This window comes from Salvelinus fontinalis, chromosome 36 (genome assembly GCF_029448725.1).
Source record: "Salvelinus fontinalis isolate EN_2023a chromosome 36, ASM2944872v1, whole genome shotgun sequence".
NCBI classification, from domain to species: Eukaryota; Metazoa; Chordata; class Actinopteri; order Salmoniformes; family Salmonidae; genus Salvelinus; species Salvelinus fontinalis.
Genome location: NC_074700.1, coordinates 31,560,247 through 31,576,792, shown reverse-complemented (window position 1 = coordinate 31,576,792; position 16,546 = coordinate 31,560,247). Strand labels below are relative to the sequence as shown.

The 16,546-nt window shown below is 48.6% G+C and overlaps 2 protein-coding genes across 2 annotated transcripts in view; one reads left to right on the top strand and one right to left on the bottom strand.

Annotated features, from left to right (window-relative positions):
* LOC129835598 (serine/threonine-protein kinase 26-like) overlaps window positions 1-10,483 on the top strand; it is a 22,109-nt gene extending 11,626 nt beyond the window's left edge. Inside the window, exons 6-12 of the mRNA XM_055901296.1 lie at window positions 364-521; window positions 5,094-5,279; window positions 6,262-6,407; window positions 6,472-6,565; window positions 7,331-7,393; window positions 7,629-7,759; window positions 8,608-10,483. Coding sequence (XP_055757271.1) covers window positions 364-521; window positions 5,094-5,279; window positions 6,262-6,407; window positions 6,472-6,565; window positions 7,331-7,393; window positions 7,629-7,759; window positions 8,608-8,623 — 794 coding nt within the window. The 3' untranslated portion in view covers window positions 8,624-10,483. The remainder of the gene's footprint in view (window positions 1-363; window positions 522-5,093; window positions 5,280-6,261; window positions 6,408-6,471; window positions 6,566-7,330; window positions 7,394-7,628; window positions 7,760-8,607) is intronic.
* A 120-nt stretch (window positions 10,484-10,603) lies between these two features.
* Window positions 10,604-16,546, bottom strand: part of LOC129835599 (FERM domain-containing protein 7) — a 30,898-nt gene continuing 24,955 nt past the window's right edge. The window contains exon 12 of the mRNA XM_055901297.1: window positions 10,604-12,130. Coding sequence (XP_055757272.1) covers window positions 11,021-12,130 — 1,110 coding nt within the window. The 3' untranslated portion in view covers window positions 10,604-11,020. The remainder of the gene's footprint in view (window positions 12,131-16,546) is intronic.

The window sequence follows — 16,546 nt, the reverse complement described above, 5'->3', positions numbered from 1 at the left end:
GTGGGACAACATTCCACAGGCCACCAATCAGCAGCCTGATCAACTCTATGTGAAGGAGATGTGTCACTCTGCATGAGGCACATGGTCACACCAGATACTGACTGGTTTCCTGATCCACACCCCTACCTTTCTTTTTAAGGTATCTGTGACCAACAGAAGCATATCTGTATTTCCAGTCATGTGAAATCCAGAGGTTAGGGAACAATTTATTTAAATTGAATGATTTTCGTTATATGAACTGTATCTCAGTAAAATAATTTTAAATAGTTTAATGTTGCGTTTTTATATTTATGTTCAGTTTTACGTTTTATGTTCAGTTTTTTCAAACAACAAAAGTGAAATGTCTCCCCTCTCTCTCTGTAGCTGCCAACGTCCTTCTCTCTGAGCAGGGCGAGGTGAAGATAGCAGACTTCGGAGTGGCTGGACAGCTGACAGACACACAGATGAAGAGAGACACATTTGTAGGGACACCATTCTGGATGGCACCTGAAGTCATACAGCAGTCTTCTTATGATCACAAGGTAGAGAGAGAGAGACACCATTCTGGATGGCACCTGAAGTCATACAACAGTCTTCTTATGATCACAAGGTAGAGAGAGAGACACCATTCGTGGTTTATTAGGTTAGGTTGCTTTAGTGTCGAGTAGCTGTGGTGTGGTTGACTGTCTAGGAGGATGGTGTGGTTGACTGTCAAGGAGGGTGGTGTGGTTGACTGTCTAGGAGGGTGGTGTGGTTGACTGTCTAGGAGGGTGGTGTGGTTGACTGTCAAGGAGGGTGGTGTGGTTGACTGTCTAGGAGGGTAGTGTGGTTGACTGTCTAGGAGGGTGGTGTGGTTGACTGTCTAGGAGGGTGGTGTGGTTGACTGTCTAGGAGGGTGGTGTGGTTGACTGTCTAGGAGGGTGGTGTGGTTGACTATCTAGGAGGGTGGTGTGGTTGACTGTCTAGGAGGGTGGTGTGGTTGACTGTCTAGGAGGGTGGTGTGGTTGACTGTCTAGGAGGGTGGTGTGGTTGACTGTCTAGGAGGGTAGTGTGGTTGACTGTCTAGGAGGGTGGTGTGGTTGACTGTCGAGGAGGGTGGTGTGGTTGACTGTCTAGGAGGGTGGTGTGGTTGACTGTCTAGGAGGGTGGTGTGGTTGACTGTCTAGGAGGGTGGTGTGGTTGACTGTCTAGGAGGGTGGTGTGGTTGACTGTCTAGGAGGGAGGGTGGTTGACTGTCTAGGAGGGTGGTGTGGTTGACTGTCTAGGAGGGAGGTGTGGTTGACTGTCTAGGAGGGTGGAGTGGTTGACTGTCTAGGAGGGAGGTGTGGTTGACTGTCTAGGAGGGTGGAGTGGTTGACTGTCTAGGAGGGTGGAGTGGTTAACTGTCTAGGAGGGTAGTGTGGTTGATTGTCAAGGAGGGAGGGTGGTGTGGTTAACTGTCTAGGAGGGAGGGTGGTGTGGTTGACTGTCTAGGAGGGTAGTGTGGTTGACTGTCTAGGAGGGTAGTGTGGTTGACTGTCTAGGAGGGTGGAGTGGTTGACTGTCAAGGAGGGAGGGTGGTGTGGTTGACTGTCTAGGAGGATGGTGTGGTTGACTGTCGAGGAGGGTGGGTGGTGTGGCTGACTGTCGAGGAAGGTGGGTGGTGTGGCAGACTGTCTAGGAGGGTGGGTGGTGTGGTTGACTGTCTATGAGGGTGGGTTGTGTGGTTGACTGTCTAGGAGGGTGGTGTGGTTGACCGTCTAGGAGGGTGGGTGGTGTGGTTGACTGTCGAGGTGGGTTGTGTGGTTGACTGTCTAGGAGGGTTGTGTGGTTGACTGTCTAGGAGGGTGGTGTGGTTGACTGTCTAGGAGGGTGGTGTGGTTGACTGTCAAGGAGGGTGGTGTGGTTGACTGTCTAGGAGGGTAGTGTGGTTGACTGTCTAGGAGGGTGGTGTGGTTGACTGTCTAGGAGGGTGGTGTGGTTGACTGTCTAGGAGGGTGGTGTGGTTGACTGTCAAGGAGGGTGGTGTGGTTGACTGTCTAGGAGGGTAGTGTGGTTGACTGTCTAGGAGGGTGGTGTGGTTGACTGTCTAGGAGGGTGGTGTGGTTGACTGTCTAGGAGGGTGGTGTGGTTGACTGTCTAGGAGGGTGGTGTGGTTGACTGTCTAGGAGGGAGGTGTGGTTGACTGTCTAGGAGGGTGGAGTGGTTGACTGTCTAGGAGGGAGGTGTGGTTGACTGTCTAGGAGGGTGGAGTGGTTGACTGTCTAGGAGGGTGGAGTGGTTAACTGTCTAGGAGGGTAGTGTGGTTGATTGTCAAGGAGGGAGGGTGGTGTGGTTAACTGTCTAGGAGGGAGGGTGGTGTGGTTGACTGTCTAGGAGGGTAGTGTGGTTGACTGTCTAGGAGGGTAGTGTGGTTGACTGTCTAGGAGGGTGGAGTGGTTGACTGTCAAGGAGGGAGGGTGGTGTGGTTGACTGTCTAGGAGGATGGTGTGGTTGACTGTCGAGGAGGGTGGGTGGTGTGGCTGACTGTCGAGGAAGGTGGGTGGTGTGGCAGACTGTCTAGGAGGGTGGGTGGTGTGGTTGACTGTCTATGAGGGTGGGTTGTGTGGTTGACTGTCTAGGAGGGTGGTGTGGTTGACCGTCTAGGAGGGTGGGTGGTGTGGTTGACTGTCGAGGTGGGTTGTGTGGTTGACTGTCTAGGAGGGTTGTGTGGTTGACTGTCTAGGAGGGTGGTGTGGTTGACTGTCTAGGAGGGTGGTGTGGTTGACTGTCGAGGAGGGTAGTGTGGTTGACTGTCGAGGAGGGAGGGTGGTGTGGTTGACTGTCTAGGAGGGAGGGTGGTGTGGTTGACTGTCTAGGAGGGTGGTGTGGTTGACTGTCAAGGAGGGTGGTGTGGTCGACTGTCTAGGTGGGTGGTGTGGTTGACTGTCTAGGAGGGTGGTGTGGTTGACTGTCTAGGAGGGTGGTGTGGTTGACTGTCTAGGAGGGTGGTGTGGTTGACTGTTTAGGAGGGTGGTGTGGTTGACTGTCTAGGAGGGTGGTGTGGTTGACTGTCTAGGAGGGTGGTGTGGTTGACTGTCGAGGAGGGTGGGTGGTGTGGCTGACTGTCGAGGAGGGTGGGTGGTGTGGCTGACTGTCGAGGAGGGTGGTGTGGTTCAACTTCATATGCCAGTCAGTGTCAGGGAGAGAGTGAAAGACTTCCCTCCTCTGTGTGTGTCTATAATGGAGTGTCTGTAATGGAGTGTCTGTATAATGGAGTGTCTGTATAATGGAGTGTCTATAATGGAGTGTCTGTATAATGGAGTGTCTGTATAATGGAGTGTCTGTATAATGGAGTGTCTGTATAATGGAGTGTCTGTAACAGAGTGTCTGTGTAATGGAGTGTCTGTATAATGGAGTGTCTATATAATGGAGTGTCTGTAACAGAGTGTCTATATAATGGAGTGTCTGTAACAGAGTGTCTGTAATGGAGTGTCTATATAATGGAGTGTCTATATAATGGAGTGTCTATATAATGGAGTGTCTGTAACAGAGTGTCTGTAACAGAGTGTCTGTAACAGAGTGTCTATATAACAGAGTGTCTATATAATGGAGGGTCTATATAATGGAGTGTCTGTAACAGAGTGTCTATATAATGGAGTGTCTATATAATGGAGTGTCTGTAACAGAGTGTCTATATAATGGAGTGTCTATATAATGGAGTGTCTATATAATGGAGTGTCTGTAACAGAGTGTCTGTAATGGAGTGTCTCTGTAATGGAGTGTCTGTATAATGGAGTGTCTGTATAATGGAGTGTCTGTAACAGAGTGTCTATATAATGGAGTGTCTGTATAATGGAGTGTCTGTAACAGAGTGTCTATATAATGGAGTGTCTGTATAATGGAGTGTCTATATAATGGAGTGTCTGTATAATGGAGTGTCTGTAACAGAGTGTCTGTATAATGGAGTGTCTGTATAATGAAGTGTCTGTAACAGAGTGTCTGTATAATGAAGTGTCTGTAACAGAGTGTCTGTAATGGAGTGTCTGTATAATGAAGTGTCTGTAACAGAGTGTCTGTAATGGAGTGTCTGTATAATGAAGTGTCTGTAACAGAGTGTCTGTATAATGAAGTGTCTGTAACAGAGTGTCTGTAATGGAGTGTCTATATAATGGAGTGTCTGTGTAATGGAGTGTCTATATAATGGAGTGTCTATATAATGGAGTGTCTGTGTAACAGAGTGTCTATATAATGGAGTGTCTGTATAATGGAGTGTCTATATAATGGAGTGTCTATATAATGGAGTGTCTGTGTAATGGAGTGTCTATATAATGGAGTGTCTGTGTAATGGAGTGTCTGTATAATGAAGTGTCTGTAACAGAGTGTCTGTATAATGAAGTGTCTGTAACAGAGTGTCTGTATAATGAAGTGTCTGTAACAGAGTGTCTGTATAATGGAGTGTCTGTAACAGAGTGTCTATAACAGAGTGTCTGTAACAGAGTGTCTGTAACAGAGTGTCTGTAACAGAGTGTCTGTATAATGGAGTGTCTGTAACAGAGTGTCTATATAATGGAGTGTCTGTATAATGGAGTGTCTGTAACAGAGTGTCTATATAATGGAGTGTCTGTATAATGGAGTGTCTGTAACAGAGTGTCTATATAATGGAGTGTCTGTATAATGAAGTGTCTGTAACAGAGTGTCTGTGTAATGGAGTGTCTGTAACAGAGTGTCTGTATAATGGAGTGTCTATATAATGGAGTGTCTATATAATGGAGTGTCTGTAACAGAGTGTCTATAACAGAGTGTCTGTAACAGAGTGTCTATAACAGAGTGTCTGTAACAGAGTGTCTATAACAGAGTGTCTGTAACAGAGTGTCTGTATAATGGAGTGTCTGTAACAGAGTGTCTGTATAATGGAGTGTCTGTATAATGAAGTGTCTGTAACAGAGTGTCTGTATAATGAAGTGTCTGTAACAGAGTGTATCTGAATATCTATAGGTCTGTAATTTAGCCTCCTCCTCCTCCTCCAGGATGATATCTGGTATCAGATCAGAAGAGCCTCCTAACAGTGATATGAAATTACCCTTGTGGTTGTTGTTCATTTTAAATGGCTCCTGTTCTCTCCCCCTCTACCCTCTACCCCCTACCCCCTCCAGGCTGATATCTGGTCTTTAGGTATAACAGCTATAGAGCTGGCTAAAGGAGAGCCTCCGAACAGTGACATACACCCTATGAAAGTTCTCTTCCTGATCCCGAAGAGCAGTCCCCCCTCCCTCGGGGAAGATTTCTCCAAGAGTTTCAGAGAGTTCACAGACTCCTGTCTCAATAAGGACCCAGTCTTCGTAAGTACATTGGAAGGGTGTGGCCATGGGCATATATGTATGTATGTGTATGTGTGTATATAAATATATAATTGACTTCCTTCCTCTTGTCCTTTCATCTCCATTGTCTCTTTCTCAAAATGCATTTGCGGAGAGAATATCTGAGATTCCTCCACAGTGTGAAAGGATGTTAGGAATCAAGGAAATACAATTGATATTCACCCTGTGGCGAAGAATCTTGCTTGTTGCTGCCACCTGCTGGTTGAATTTGCGTGAACAGAAAATAATATATTTTGCTTCTCTACCCAATTCTTCTATTCCTACTCTACTCTCTCTCTCCCTCTCTTTCCTCTCTCTCCCTCTCCCTCTCTCTCCTCTCTCTCCCCCTCTCTCCCTCCCTTCCTCTCCTCTCCCCCTCTCCTCTCTCTCCTCTCTTTCCTCTCCCTCCCTTCCTCTCCTCTCTCCCTCACTTCCTCTCCTCTCTCCTTCTCTCCCTCTCCTCTCTCTCCTCTCTTTCCTCTCTCTCCCTCTCCCTCTGTCTCCTCACTCTCCTCTCTCTTCTCTCTCTCCCTCTCCCTCCCTCCTTTCCTCTCTCCTCTCTCTCCCTCTCCCTCTCTCTCCCTCTCTCTCCCTCCCTTCCTCTCTCCTCTCTCTCCCTCTCTTTCCTCTCTCTCCCTCTCCCTCTCTTTCCTCTCTCTCCCGCCCCCTCTCTCTCGCCGTCTCTCTCCTCTCTCTCCTCTCTCTCCCTCTCTCCCTCTCTCCCTGTCACGTCTCTCCCTCTCTCTCCTCTCTCCTCTCTCTCCCTCTCTCTCCCTCCCTTCCTCTCTCCTCTCTCTCTCTCTACCTCTCTCCCTCTCCTCTCCCTCTCTCCCTCTCTTCCCTCTCCCTCCCTCTCTCTCTCTCTCTCTCTCTCTCCCTCCTGTTTCTCCTCCCTCTCTCTCCTCTCCCTCCCTCCCTCTCTCTCCCTCCCTTCCTCTCTCCCTCCCTCCCTCTCTCCCTCCAGAGACCCTCAGCCAGAGAGTTGTTGAAACATAAGTTCATAGTAAAGAACTGTAAGAAGACTTCCTACCTGACTGAACTGATTGACAGGTTAAAGAGATGGAAGACTGAAGAACACAGCGATGACGACTCTAGCGATGACGACGATAGGTAGGTCTAGGGGGGGTGTGTGTGTGTGTGTGTGTGTGTGTAACCCTCTCATCTCTCTCCTCAGTGAGTCCAGTAACAAGGAGGACAGTCCATCTCAACCCGAGTGGTCGTTCACCACCATACGGAAGAAAGATAAGAAAGATAAGGACGGCAGGAAGGTAACCAGTGGAGTCAGTGTTGGTTCGTCTGCACTTAGAATTTTCTTGTTAACATCCCTAGTTAACCCCCCCCCCTCTCTCCCCCTCTCTCTCTCTCTATCTCTCCCCCCTCTCACTCTCTCTCTCTCTCTCTCCCCCTCTCTCTCTCTCTCCCCCTCTCTCTCCCCCTCTCTCTCTCCCTCTCTCACTCTCTCTCTCTCTCTCTCCCCCTCTCTCTCTCTCTCCCCCTCTCTCTCCCCCTCTCTCTCTCTCTCTCTCTCTCTCCCCCCTCTCTCTCTCTCTCTCTCTCTCTCTCTCTCTCTCTCTCTCTGTCTCTCTCTCTCTCCCCCCCTCTCTCTCTCTCTCTCTCTCCTCTCCTCTCTCTCCCCCTCCCCCCCCTCTCCCCCCCTCTCTCTCTCGCTCTCTCTCTCCCCCTGTCCCACCCTCTCTATCTCTCTCTCTCCCTCTCTCCCCCTCTCTCTCTCTCTCTTCCCCTCTCCCCCCCTCTCTCTCTCTCCCTCTCTCTCCCCCCCTCTCTCTCTCTCCCCCTCTCCCCCTCTCTCTCCCCCCTCTCCCCCTCCCTCTCCCCCTCTCTCTCTCCCCCTCTCCCCGTCTCTCTCCCCCTCTCCCTCCCCTCCCTCTCCCCCTCTCTCTCCCCCCCCCTCTCTCTCCCCCTCTCTCTCTCTCTCTCCCCCTCCCCTCTCTCTCTCTCTCTCTCTCCCCCCCTCTCTCTCTCTCTCCCCCTCTCCCTCTCTCCCCCTCTCTCTCCCCCTCTCTCTCTCCCAGGACCAGGAACAGCACTTAAAGTCCACCAGTTATTCCACAGTCATCTCTCCAGTCTTCTCAGAGGTACACATGTTTATGTTCAGACAGTGTTAATGTACATTTCTGAATGTACACAGTACCAGTCAAAGGTTTGGACACACATACTCATTCCAGGGTTTTTCTTTATTTTGTACTATTGTGTGTTATTTCATAGTTTTGATGTCTTCACTATTATTCTACAATGTAAAAAAATTATGAAAGCTCTTGAATGAGTAGGTGTGTCCAAACTTTTGACCGGTACTTTATGTTGTGACTGAAGTTTGATCACAGGGGCAGTGATGAACAGAGGCGTGCTCTAGAGGAGCTGGAGAGAAACATCCGACTGGCTGAAGACGTCTGTCCTGGAATCACAGACAAGATGGTCGCCACCATCATAACACGCTTCAGGACGTAAGTCACTCTCTCATCCTTCTCTCCCCCTCTTTCTCTTCTTCTAATAAATCCCTCTCTCTCTCTCCTGCTGTCTCCTCTGTCTGTCTCCTCTGTCTGTCTCCTCTGTCTGTCTCCTCTGTCTGTCTCCTCTGTCTGTCTCCTCTGTCTGTCTCCTCTGTCTGTCTCCTCTGTCTGTCTCCTCTGTTTGTCTCCTCTGTTTGTCTCCTCTGTCTGTCTCCTCTGTCTCTCTCCTCTGTCTGTCTCATCTGTCTGTGTCCTCTGTCTGTCTCCTCTGTCTCTCTCCTCTGTCTGTCTCCTCTGTCTGTCTCCTCTGTCTCTCTCCTCTGTCTGTGTCCTCTGTCTCCTCTGTCTGTCTCATCTGTCTGTCTCCTCTGTCTGTCTCCTCTGTCTGTGTCCTCTGTCTGTCTCCTCTGTCTGTCTCCTCTGTCTCTCTCCTCTGTCTGTCTCATCTGTCTGTCTCCTCTGTCTGTGTCCTCTGTGTGTCTCCTCTGTCTGTCTCCTCTGTCTGTCTCCTCTGTCTGTGTCCTCTGTCTGTCTCCTCTGTCTGTCTCATCTGTCTGTCTCCTCTGTCTCTCTCCTCTGTCTGTCTCATCTGTCTGTCTCCTCTGTCTGTGTCCTCTGTCTGTCTCCTCTGTCTGTCTCCTCTGTCTGTCTCCTCTGTCTGTGTCCTCTGTCTGTCTCCTCTGTCTGTCTCATCTGTCTGTCTCCTCTGTCTGTCTCCTCTGTCTGTGTCCTCTGTCTGTCTCCTCTGTCTGTCTCCTCTGTCTCTCTCCTCTGTCTGTCTCCTCTGTCTGTCTCCTCTGTTTGTCTCCTCTGTCTGTCTCCTCTGTCTGTCTCTGACTCAGGTTCACTCCAACATAAAAGAGAAGAGATGGAAGGAGACAGAGATTCGAGGTCGATTCCAGTTAAACGAAGGAAGAAAGAAGAAGTGCAGAAGTTCTACACACACACACACACACACACACACACACACACACACACACACACACACACACACACACACACACACACACACACACACACACACACACACACACACACACACACACACACACACCAGTAATGTAACTAAACGTTCCATTCTTGCTGAATGTCTTGGGTCTCAGTAGAAAAGGCTGTACTGTCTACCTCCAGACATAGAGATGTTCATTCCCCAACTAGCTCGTCTGTTGTTCATTCCCCAACTAGCTCGCCTGTTGTTCATTCCCCAACTAGCTCGTCTGTTGTTCATTCCCCAACTAGCTCGTCTGTTGTTCATTCCCCAACTAACTCGTCTGTTGTTCATTCCCCAACTAGCTCGTCTGTTGTTCATTCCCCAACTAGCTCGTCTGTTGTTCATTCCCCAACTAGCTCGTCTGTTGTTCATTCCCCAACTAGCTCGCCTGTTGTTCATTCCCCAACTAGCTCGTCTGTTGTTCATTCCCCAACTAGCTCGTCTGTTGTTCATTCCCCAACTAGCTCGTCTGTTGTTCATTCCCCAACTAGCTCGTCTGTTGCCTTGTTCATTCACCCAGTATCTTACTCATTAACTCTCAGCTGGTTACACATCACTACCTGTCTGCCCCTTGGTCCTAACCCCCTCAATGTTAACATGTCTGTAGGGTCTGGATAGGTATAAACAGTATAGTGGTGAAGCTTCCACTGTATTGATTCCACCGTACAGATTGGAAAACATTAAAAGGGTTTAGGACCAAGGAGACGGGTAAGAATAGATCCCAATCTAATCCATAGCAACACAGAGGGCAGCGGAGGGTCCCACACTGTTTGATGATTGGCAGAACTGTGTTCTGGAGTGTTGTTGTTGTGGCTGGGTTCTATTCCAGAATTCAGTTAGAATGTCATCCCACCGACATTCCAGTTCCGGAGCCATCTAGAACCCTTTTTCACATTTCCTTCTCCCATTCTAAAGTAAATAACTCAGGGCTCTACTTTTTGAAATATTTACCTGTATATTGGGATACATTTAAATATGACATTTTCATGTTTTTATATGGGATTAGTAGGTTATACATGTCTGGGAAATTTAGAAAATGTTGCGTGATCCATTTTTATATTTCAATAGATGTTGAAAGATTAATGTTGTAAATATAGTTTGATCAAAATTGTGTGTGTGTGTGTGTGTGTGTGTGTGTGTGTGTGTGTGTGTGTGTGTGTGTGTGTGAGTGTGAGTGTGAGTGTGAGTGTGAGTGTGTGTGTGTGTGAGTGTGTGTGAGTGTGAGTGTGAGTGTGAGTGTGAGTGTGAGTGTGTGTGAGTGTGAGTGTGAGTGTGAGTGTGAGTGTGAGTGTGTGTGTGTGTGTGTGTATTGGTACCAGTATAGAGTGTGTTGGGAGAAATACAAAGGGAAAGATTTGTTTAACAGTCTTTTGTATAAATTTGAACGTTAATTTGTGTGCGATTTTTATTTAAATTATTTCTAGGTTTTTCTTTTGAGGGGAATAATTGTTTAATTTTGGCCTTCATTTTTGGCCTTTTGGCCTGTGTGTTTCGGCTATGTGCTGGTTTGATCATCAAAGCCTCTGAATCTATGCAGTAAAAATGTTTAGTAGAATGGGTTTAGATTTTATATCCAGGGCCCGTTTTTCAAAAAGTGTGTCAGTAGAAGTTAGAAGTTCTGATCTAGGATCAGGTCCATATCAGGGTTGGGGTCAATTCTATTCAGTAAAATCTTTTGAAATTGTTACGTTTATTTTTGTTCAGAATAAAATGCTTTATGATGTACAGATCATGTTGGTTTCCGTATCTCAAGTAAAGACACATTGCTCATCATACACATTACACACTTTATTGACAGAATTCAGACATGTACCAAAAACCTTCAATAGAAACAGGAAACGCTACTTTCTGTGAAGTACAAAACAGACTCGTCTGTTAAATGGACGTTCAACAATGTAAACATTTTTTTTGGGGGGGAGTGTCTCTTCAATGTACAAAACATCCTGAATACACCAAATGTCATCCTGACCCCACACACACACACATACACACACACACAATATACACACACACACACACACATAATACACACACACACACAAACATAATACACACACACATAACACACACACATAACACACACACACACACCACACACACACATTACACACACACATCACACACACGCACACGCACACACACACATAATACACACATAACACACACACACACGTCACACACACACACACACATAATACACACACACACATAACACACACACGTCACACAACACTTGTTGATCTACACACCCACACACCGCTATTCTACAGTCTCAGTTTCGTAATTCGAGGCGTCCCCTCTCCCCCACTGCTATACCTCTCCTCTTCCCCCTCCTCTTCCTCCTCCAGTTGTAAACTCCCAGAGGAGAACCTCATCCTAGCCAGAGCATTGGACCGTACCACTTTACCCAACGGGGGTACTGGGCAGTAGTATGGGTAGATTACCTCTGGGTCTGAATCACTGTAGCTCCCACCGGCCCCCCCTAGAACACACAGCGAGGTGGGCCGGTCTGGCAAGGGGGAGGAGTTTAGAGGCAGGTAGGAGGGTCTTTGTGGAGTCTGGTGACGTGATAGGTGGGGGTAGTAACCTAGGGGACGGAACTCAGAGGCGGGGTTGGAGGCGGGGACTACTCTGGGGAACTTGACGTCCGGTTGGCTGGTGGCACGACGAGGAAGTCCAGGCAGGAAGTTGGAGTCGTCGCTGTAATGTCCCGCCTCTATTCTCCCGACGTCGAAACTCCTGGCTGCGTTTCCGCTCTTGAACCCACCGTGGTAGACCCTGGTCAACCCCAGCCCGGATGGGCGGAGATTCCGCCTGAGTGGCGACAGGGAAGACGAATCAGAGCGTGTGTAGAGAGAAGGGTGTGTCAGCCCCTCCAACAGGGTGTGGTCTAAGCGGTGCATCTGCGGGAGACGCTCCAATGAGGTTACGGCGCCGTCCAAAAAGTAGGCATGTCCGTGCGGATAGCTGGCCAATGGGAATGTTGGAAGGACTGGATGGAACTGGTAGGCGGGGTTATTGGGGTATAGGAGGACCAATTGCTGCGCGTCGGAGGCAGGCTGGGGTTTGGGCCGAAGTCTGGCCCTGCTGTTTCCGTGGTAAACCTCTCGATGCCCCGCCCCTCCCTGCCGTTGCCCCCCTGCCCTCCTCTCCTCGATGTCTACCGATGTAGAGGCGGACCTTTGTTTAGGAGAGGCCGTTGATTGGTGGAAAGCTTGTGGGAGGCGGGACCGCTGCAGTTCCGTGGAGAAGACCACTTCGACAGCTGATTGGCTGCGTTTAGGGTTAGCTCCTCCCACTTCCTGTTGTTGTCTTTCCACTTCCTCTTCGCTGTGGCTTCCGGGGCGCGGGAACGAATGGGACTGCTCGTAGAGCTGGAGATGCGCACACACACACACACACACACACACACACACACACACACACACACACACACACACACACACACACACACACACACACACACAAAAGACAGCATGAGGTGGATAAACATGTTGATGTGTATTACTGAATGTGTCATTGGTAGGGTTGTCACGATAGATACCCTAGTTGGAAACGAACTGTCTCATGTTGCCATCCAGAATCACATGTATTTATTTTCCAAGCTATAGCACAACATATTTTACATGAAGCAGGTTTTTAAAGGACCAAAGAGTTCAGGCTGCTCTGTGTTTTACTTATAGGTGAAATTGCCACAGGGATGGTGGGACATGTCCCCCCCCCATATTCAAAACAGGTTGATTCATCCCCCACTATAAATATATATCAAGTAAAAGTATATGAAAAATGGAAAATTGGAGCGGCCTAGAAGTTAGAGCGTTGGACTTGTAACTGAAAAGTTGCCGGATCGAATCCCAGAGCTGACAACGTAAAAAAGCTGTCGTTCTGCCCCTGAACAAGGCAGTTAACCCACTGTTCCCCGGGCGCCAAATGACATTGATGTCAATTAAGGCAGCCCCCTGCACCTCTCTGATTGGGTCAAATGAGGAAGACACCTTTCAGTTGAACAACTGACTAGGCCCCCCCCCCCCCTTTCCCAAAATATATAGAAAAGCAGGAAATGTGCTTTAAAACTGCAAAATGTGAAGAACAGCATGAGATAAGCTACAAAACACGACCACGACGTCCTCTGGCGTTAACCCAGCACCCCTGGCAGGCTAAAACAAACGCACCAAAACACTACCACGACGTCCTCTGGCGTTAACCCAGCACCCCTGTCAGGCTAAAACAAACGCACCAAAACACGACCACGACGTCCTCTGGCGTTAACCCAGCACCCCTGGCAGGCTAAAACAAACGCACCAAAACACGACCACGACGTCCTCTGGCGTTAACCCAGCACCCCTGGCAGGCTAAAACAAACGCACCAAAACACGACCACGACGTCCTCTGGCGTTAACCCAGCACCCCTGGCAGGCTAAAACAAACGCACCAAAACACGACCACGACGTCCTCTGGCGTTAACCCAGCACCCCTGGCAGGCTAAAACAAACGCACCAAAACACGACCACGACGTCCTCTGGCGTTAACCCAGCACCCCTGGCAGGCTAAAACAAACGCACCAAAACACGACCACGACGTCCTCTGGCGTTAACCCAGCACCCCTGGCAGGCTAAAACAAACGCACCAAAACACGACCACGACATCATCTGGCGTTAACCCAGCATCCCTGGCAGGCTAAAACGAACGCACCAAACACGGCCACGTCGTTGTCTGCGTTTCTGTCATCAGAAGAAAATCTTTCCAAATGACAGAGTTCAGACGGAATAAGGTCGGGAGACAGACTCGGGGGGGGGGGGGGGTTGGGATCGACATTCAACGACACATGTCAGTCTTTGTCCTTGGTAAGTTCACACTCATCTATTATATGAAGAACAAATGTGGACTGGGCATAAGGTAGGTGAACTCCAATACAACTCACAATTAATCTTTTGTCATCCTAATATTTGCCTTGAAATACCTTCGTTACCGATGGTGACGACTTACCCTTCCATTTCAAAAATTCTGTCAGTCCCCCCTTCCCGTACTCCCTGTTCACTCATGACTGCACGACTCCCAACACCATCCTTGAGTTTGCAGATGACACAACATTGGTAGGCCTGATCACCGACAACGACAAGACAGCCTTAAAGGGAGGAAGTCAGAGACCTGGCCGTGTGGTGCCAGGACAACAACCTCTCCCTCAACGTGAGCAAGACAAAGGAGATGATTGTGGACTACAGGAAAAGGAGGACCGAGCACGCCCCCATTCTCATCGACAGGGCTGTAGTGGAGCAGGTTGAGAGCTTCAAGTTCCTTGGTGTTTACATCACCAACAAACTATCATGGTCCAAGCACACCAGACAGTCGTGAAGAGGGCACGACAAAACCTATTCCCCCTCAGGAGACTGAAAAGATTTGGCATGTGTCTTCAGATCCTCAAAATGTTCCACAGCTGCACAATCGAGAGCATCCTGACTGGCTGCATCACTGCCTGGTATGGCAACTGCTCGGCCTCCGAACGCAAGGCACTACAGAGGGTAGTGCGTACGGCCCAGTACATCACTGGGGCCAAGCTTCCTGCCATCCAGGACCTCTATACCAGGCGGTGTCAAAGGAAGGCCCTTAAAATTGTCAAAGACTGTTCTCTCTGCTGCCGCACGGCAAGCGGTACCGGAGCGCCACGTCTAGGTCCAAGAGGCCTCTAAACAGCTTCTAAACCCAAGACATAAGACTCCTGAACATCTAATCAAATAGGTACCTAGATTATTCACATTGCAACTCTCTCTAATTATCTTATTATTAATTATCTACGCATAGTCATTTTAATAACTCTACCTACATGTACATATTACCTCTATTACCTCGACTAACCGGTGCCCCTGCACATTGACTCTGTCCCGGTACCCCCTGTATATAGCCTCCACATTGACTCTGTACCGGTACACCCTGTATATAACCTCCACATTGACTCTGTACCGGTACACCCTGTATATAACCTCCACATTGACTCTGTACCTGGTACCCCCTGTATATAGCCTCCACATTGACTCTGTACCGGTACCCCCTGTATATAGCCTCCACAATGATTCTGTACCGGTACCCCCTGTATATAGCCTCCACATTGACTCTGTACCGGTACCCCCTGTATATAGCCTCCACATTGACTCTGTACCGGTACCCCCTGTATATAGCCTCCACATTGACTCTGTACCGGTACCCCCTGTATATAGCCTCCACATTGACTCTGTACCGGTACCCCCCTGTATATAGTCTCCACATTGACTCTGTACCTGGTACCCCCTGTATATAGCCTCCACATTGACTCTGTACCGGTACCCCCTGTATATAGCCTCCACATTGACTCTGTACCGGTACCCCCTGTATATAGCCTCCACATTGACTCTGTACCGTAACACCCTGTATATAGCCTCCACATTGACTCTGTACCGGTACACCCCTGTATATAGCCTTCACATTGACTCTGTACCTGTTACCCCCTGTATATAACCTCCACATTGACTCTGTACCTGGTACCCCCTGTATATAGCCTCCACATTGACTCTGTACCTGGTACCCCCTGTATATAGCCTTCACATTGACTCTGTACCTGGTACCCCCTGTATATAACATCCACATTGACTCTGTACCTGGTACCCCCTGTATATAGCCTTCACATTGACTCTGTACCTGGTACCCCCTGTATATAGCCTCCACATTGACTCTGTACCTGGTACCCCCTGTATATAGCCTCCACATTGACTCTGTACCTGGTACCCCCTGTATATAGCCTCCACATTGACTCTGTACCTGGTACCCCCTGTATATAACCTCCACATTGACTCTGTACCTGGTACCCCCTGTATATAGCCTCCACATTGACTCTGTACCTGGTACCCCCTGTATATAGCCTCCACATTGACTCTGTACCGGTACCCCCTGTATATAGCCTCCACATTGACTCTGTACCTGGTACCCCCTGTATATAGCCTCCACATTGACTCTGTACCTGGTACCCCCTGTATATAACCTCCACATTGACTCTGTACCTGGTACCCCCTGTATATAGTCTCCACATTGACTCTGTACCTGGTACCCCCTGTATATAACCTCCACATTGACTCTGTACCTGGTACCCCCTGTATATAGCCTCCACATTGACTCTGTACCTGGTACCCCCTGTATATAGCCTCCACATTGACTCTGTACCGGTACCCCTTGTATATAGCCTCCACATTGACTCTGTACCTGGTACCCCCTGTATATAGCCTCCACATTGACTCTGTACCGTAACACCCTGTATATAGCCTCCACATTGACTCTGTACCGTAACACCCTGTATATAACCTCCACATTGACTCTGTACCTGGTACCCCCTGTATATAGTCTCCACATTGACTCTGTTCCGGTACCCCCAGTATATAGCCTCCACATTGACTCTGTACCAGTACCCCCTGTATATAGCCTCCACATTGACTCTGTACCGTAACACCCTGTATATAGCCTCCACATTGACTCTGTACCGGTACCCCCTGTATATAGCCTCCACATTGACTCTGTACCGTAACACCCTGTATATAGCCTCCACATTGACTCTGTACCTGGTACCCCCTGTATATAGCCTCCACATTGACTCTGTACCTGGTACCCCCTGTATATATCCTCGCTACTGTTATTTTCCTGCTGCTCTATAAGTATTTATTATTTTTATTTCTTTTTTTTGTTTGTATTTTTTTAAACTGCATTGTTGCTTAAGGGCTTGTAAGGTGCACGTGACTAATAAAATTTGATTTGAAAATCCCCCTCCATAT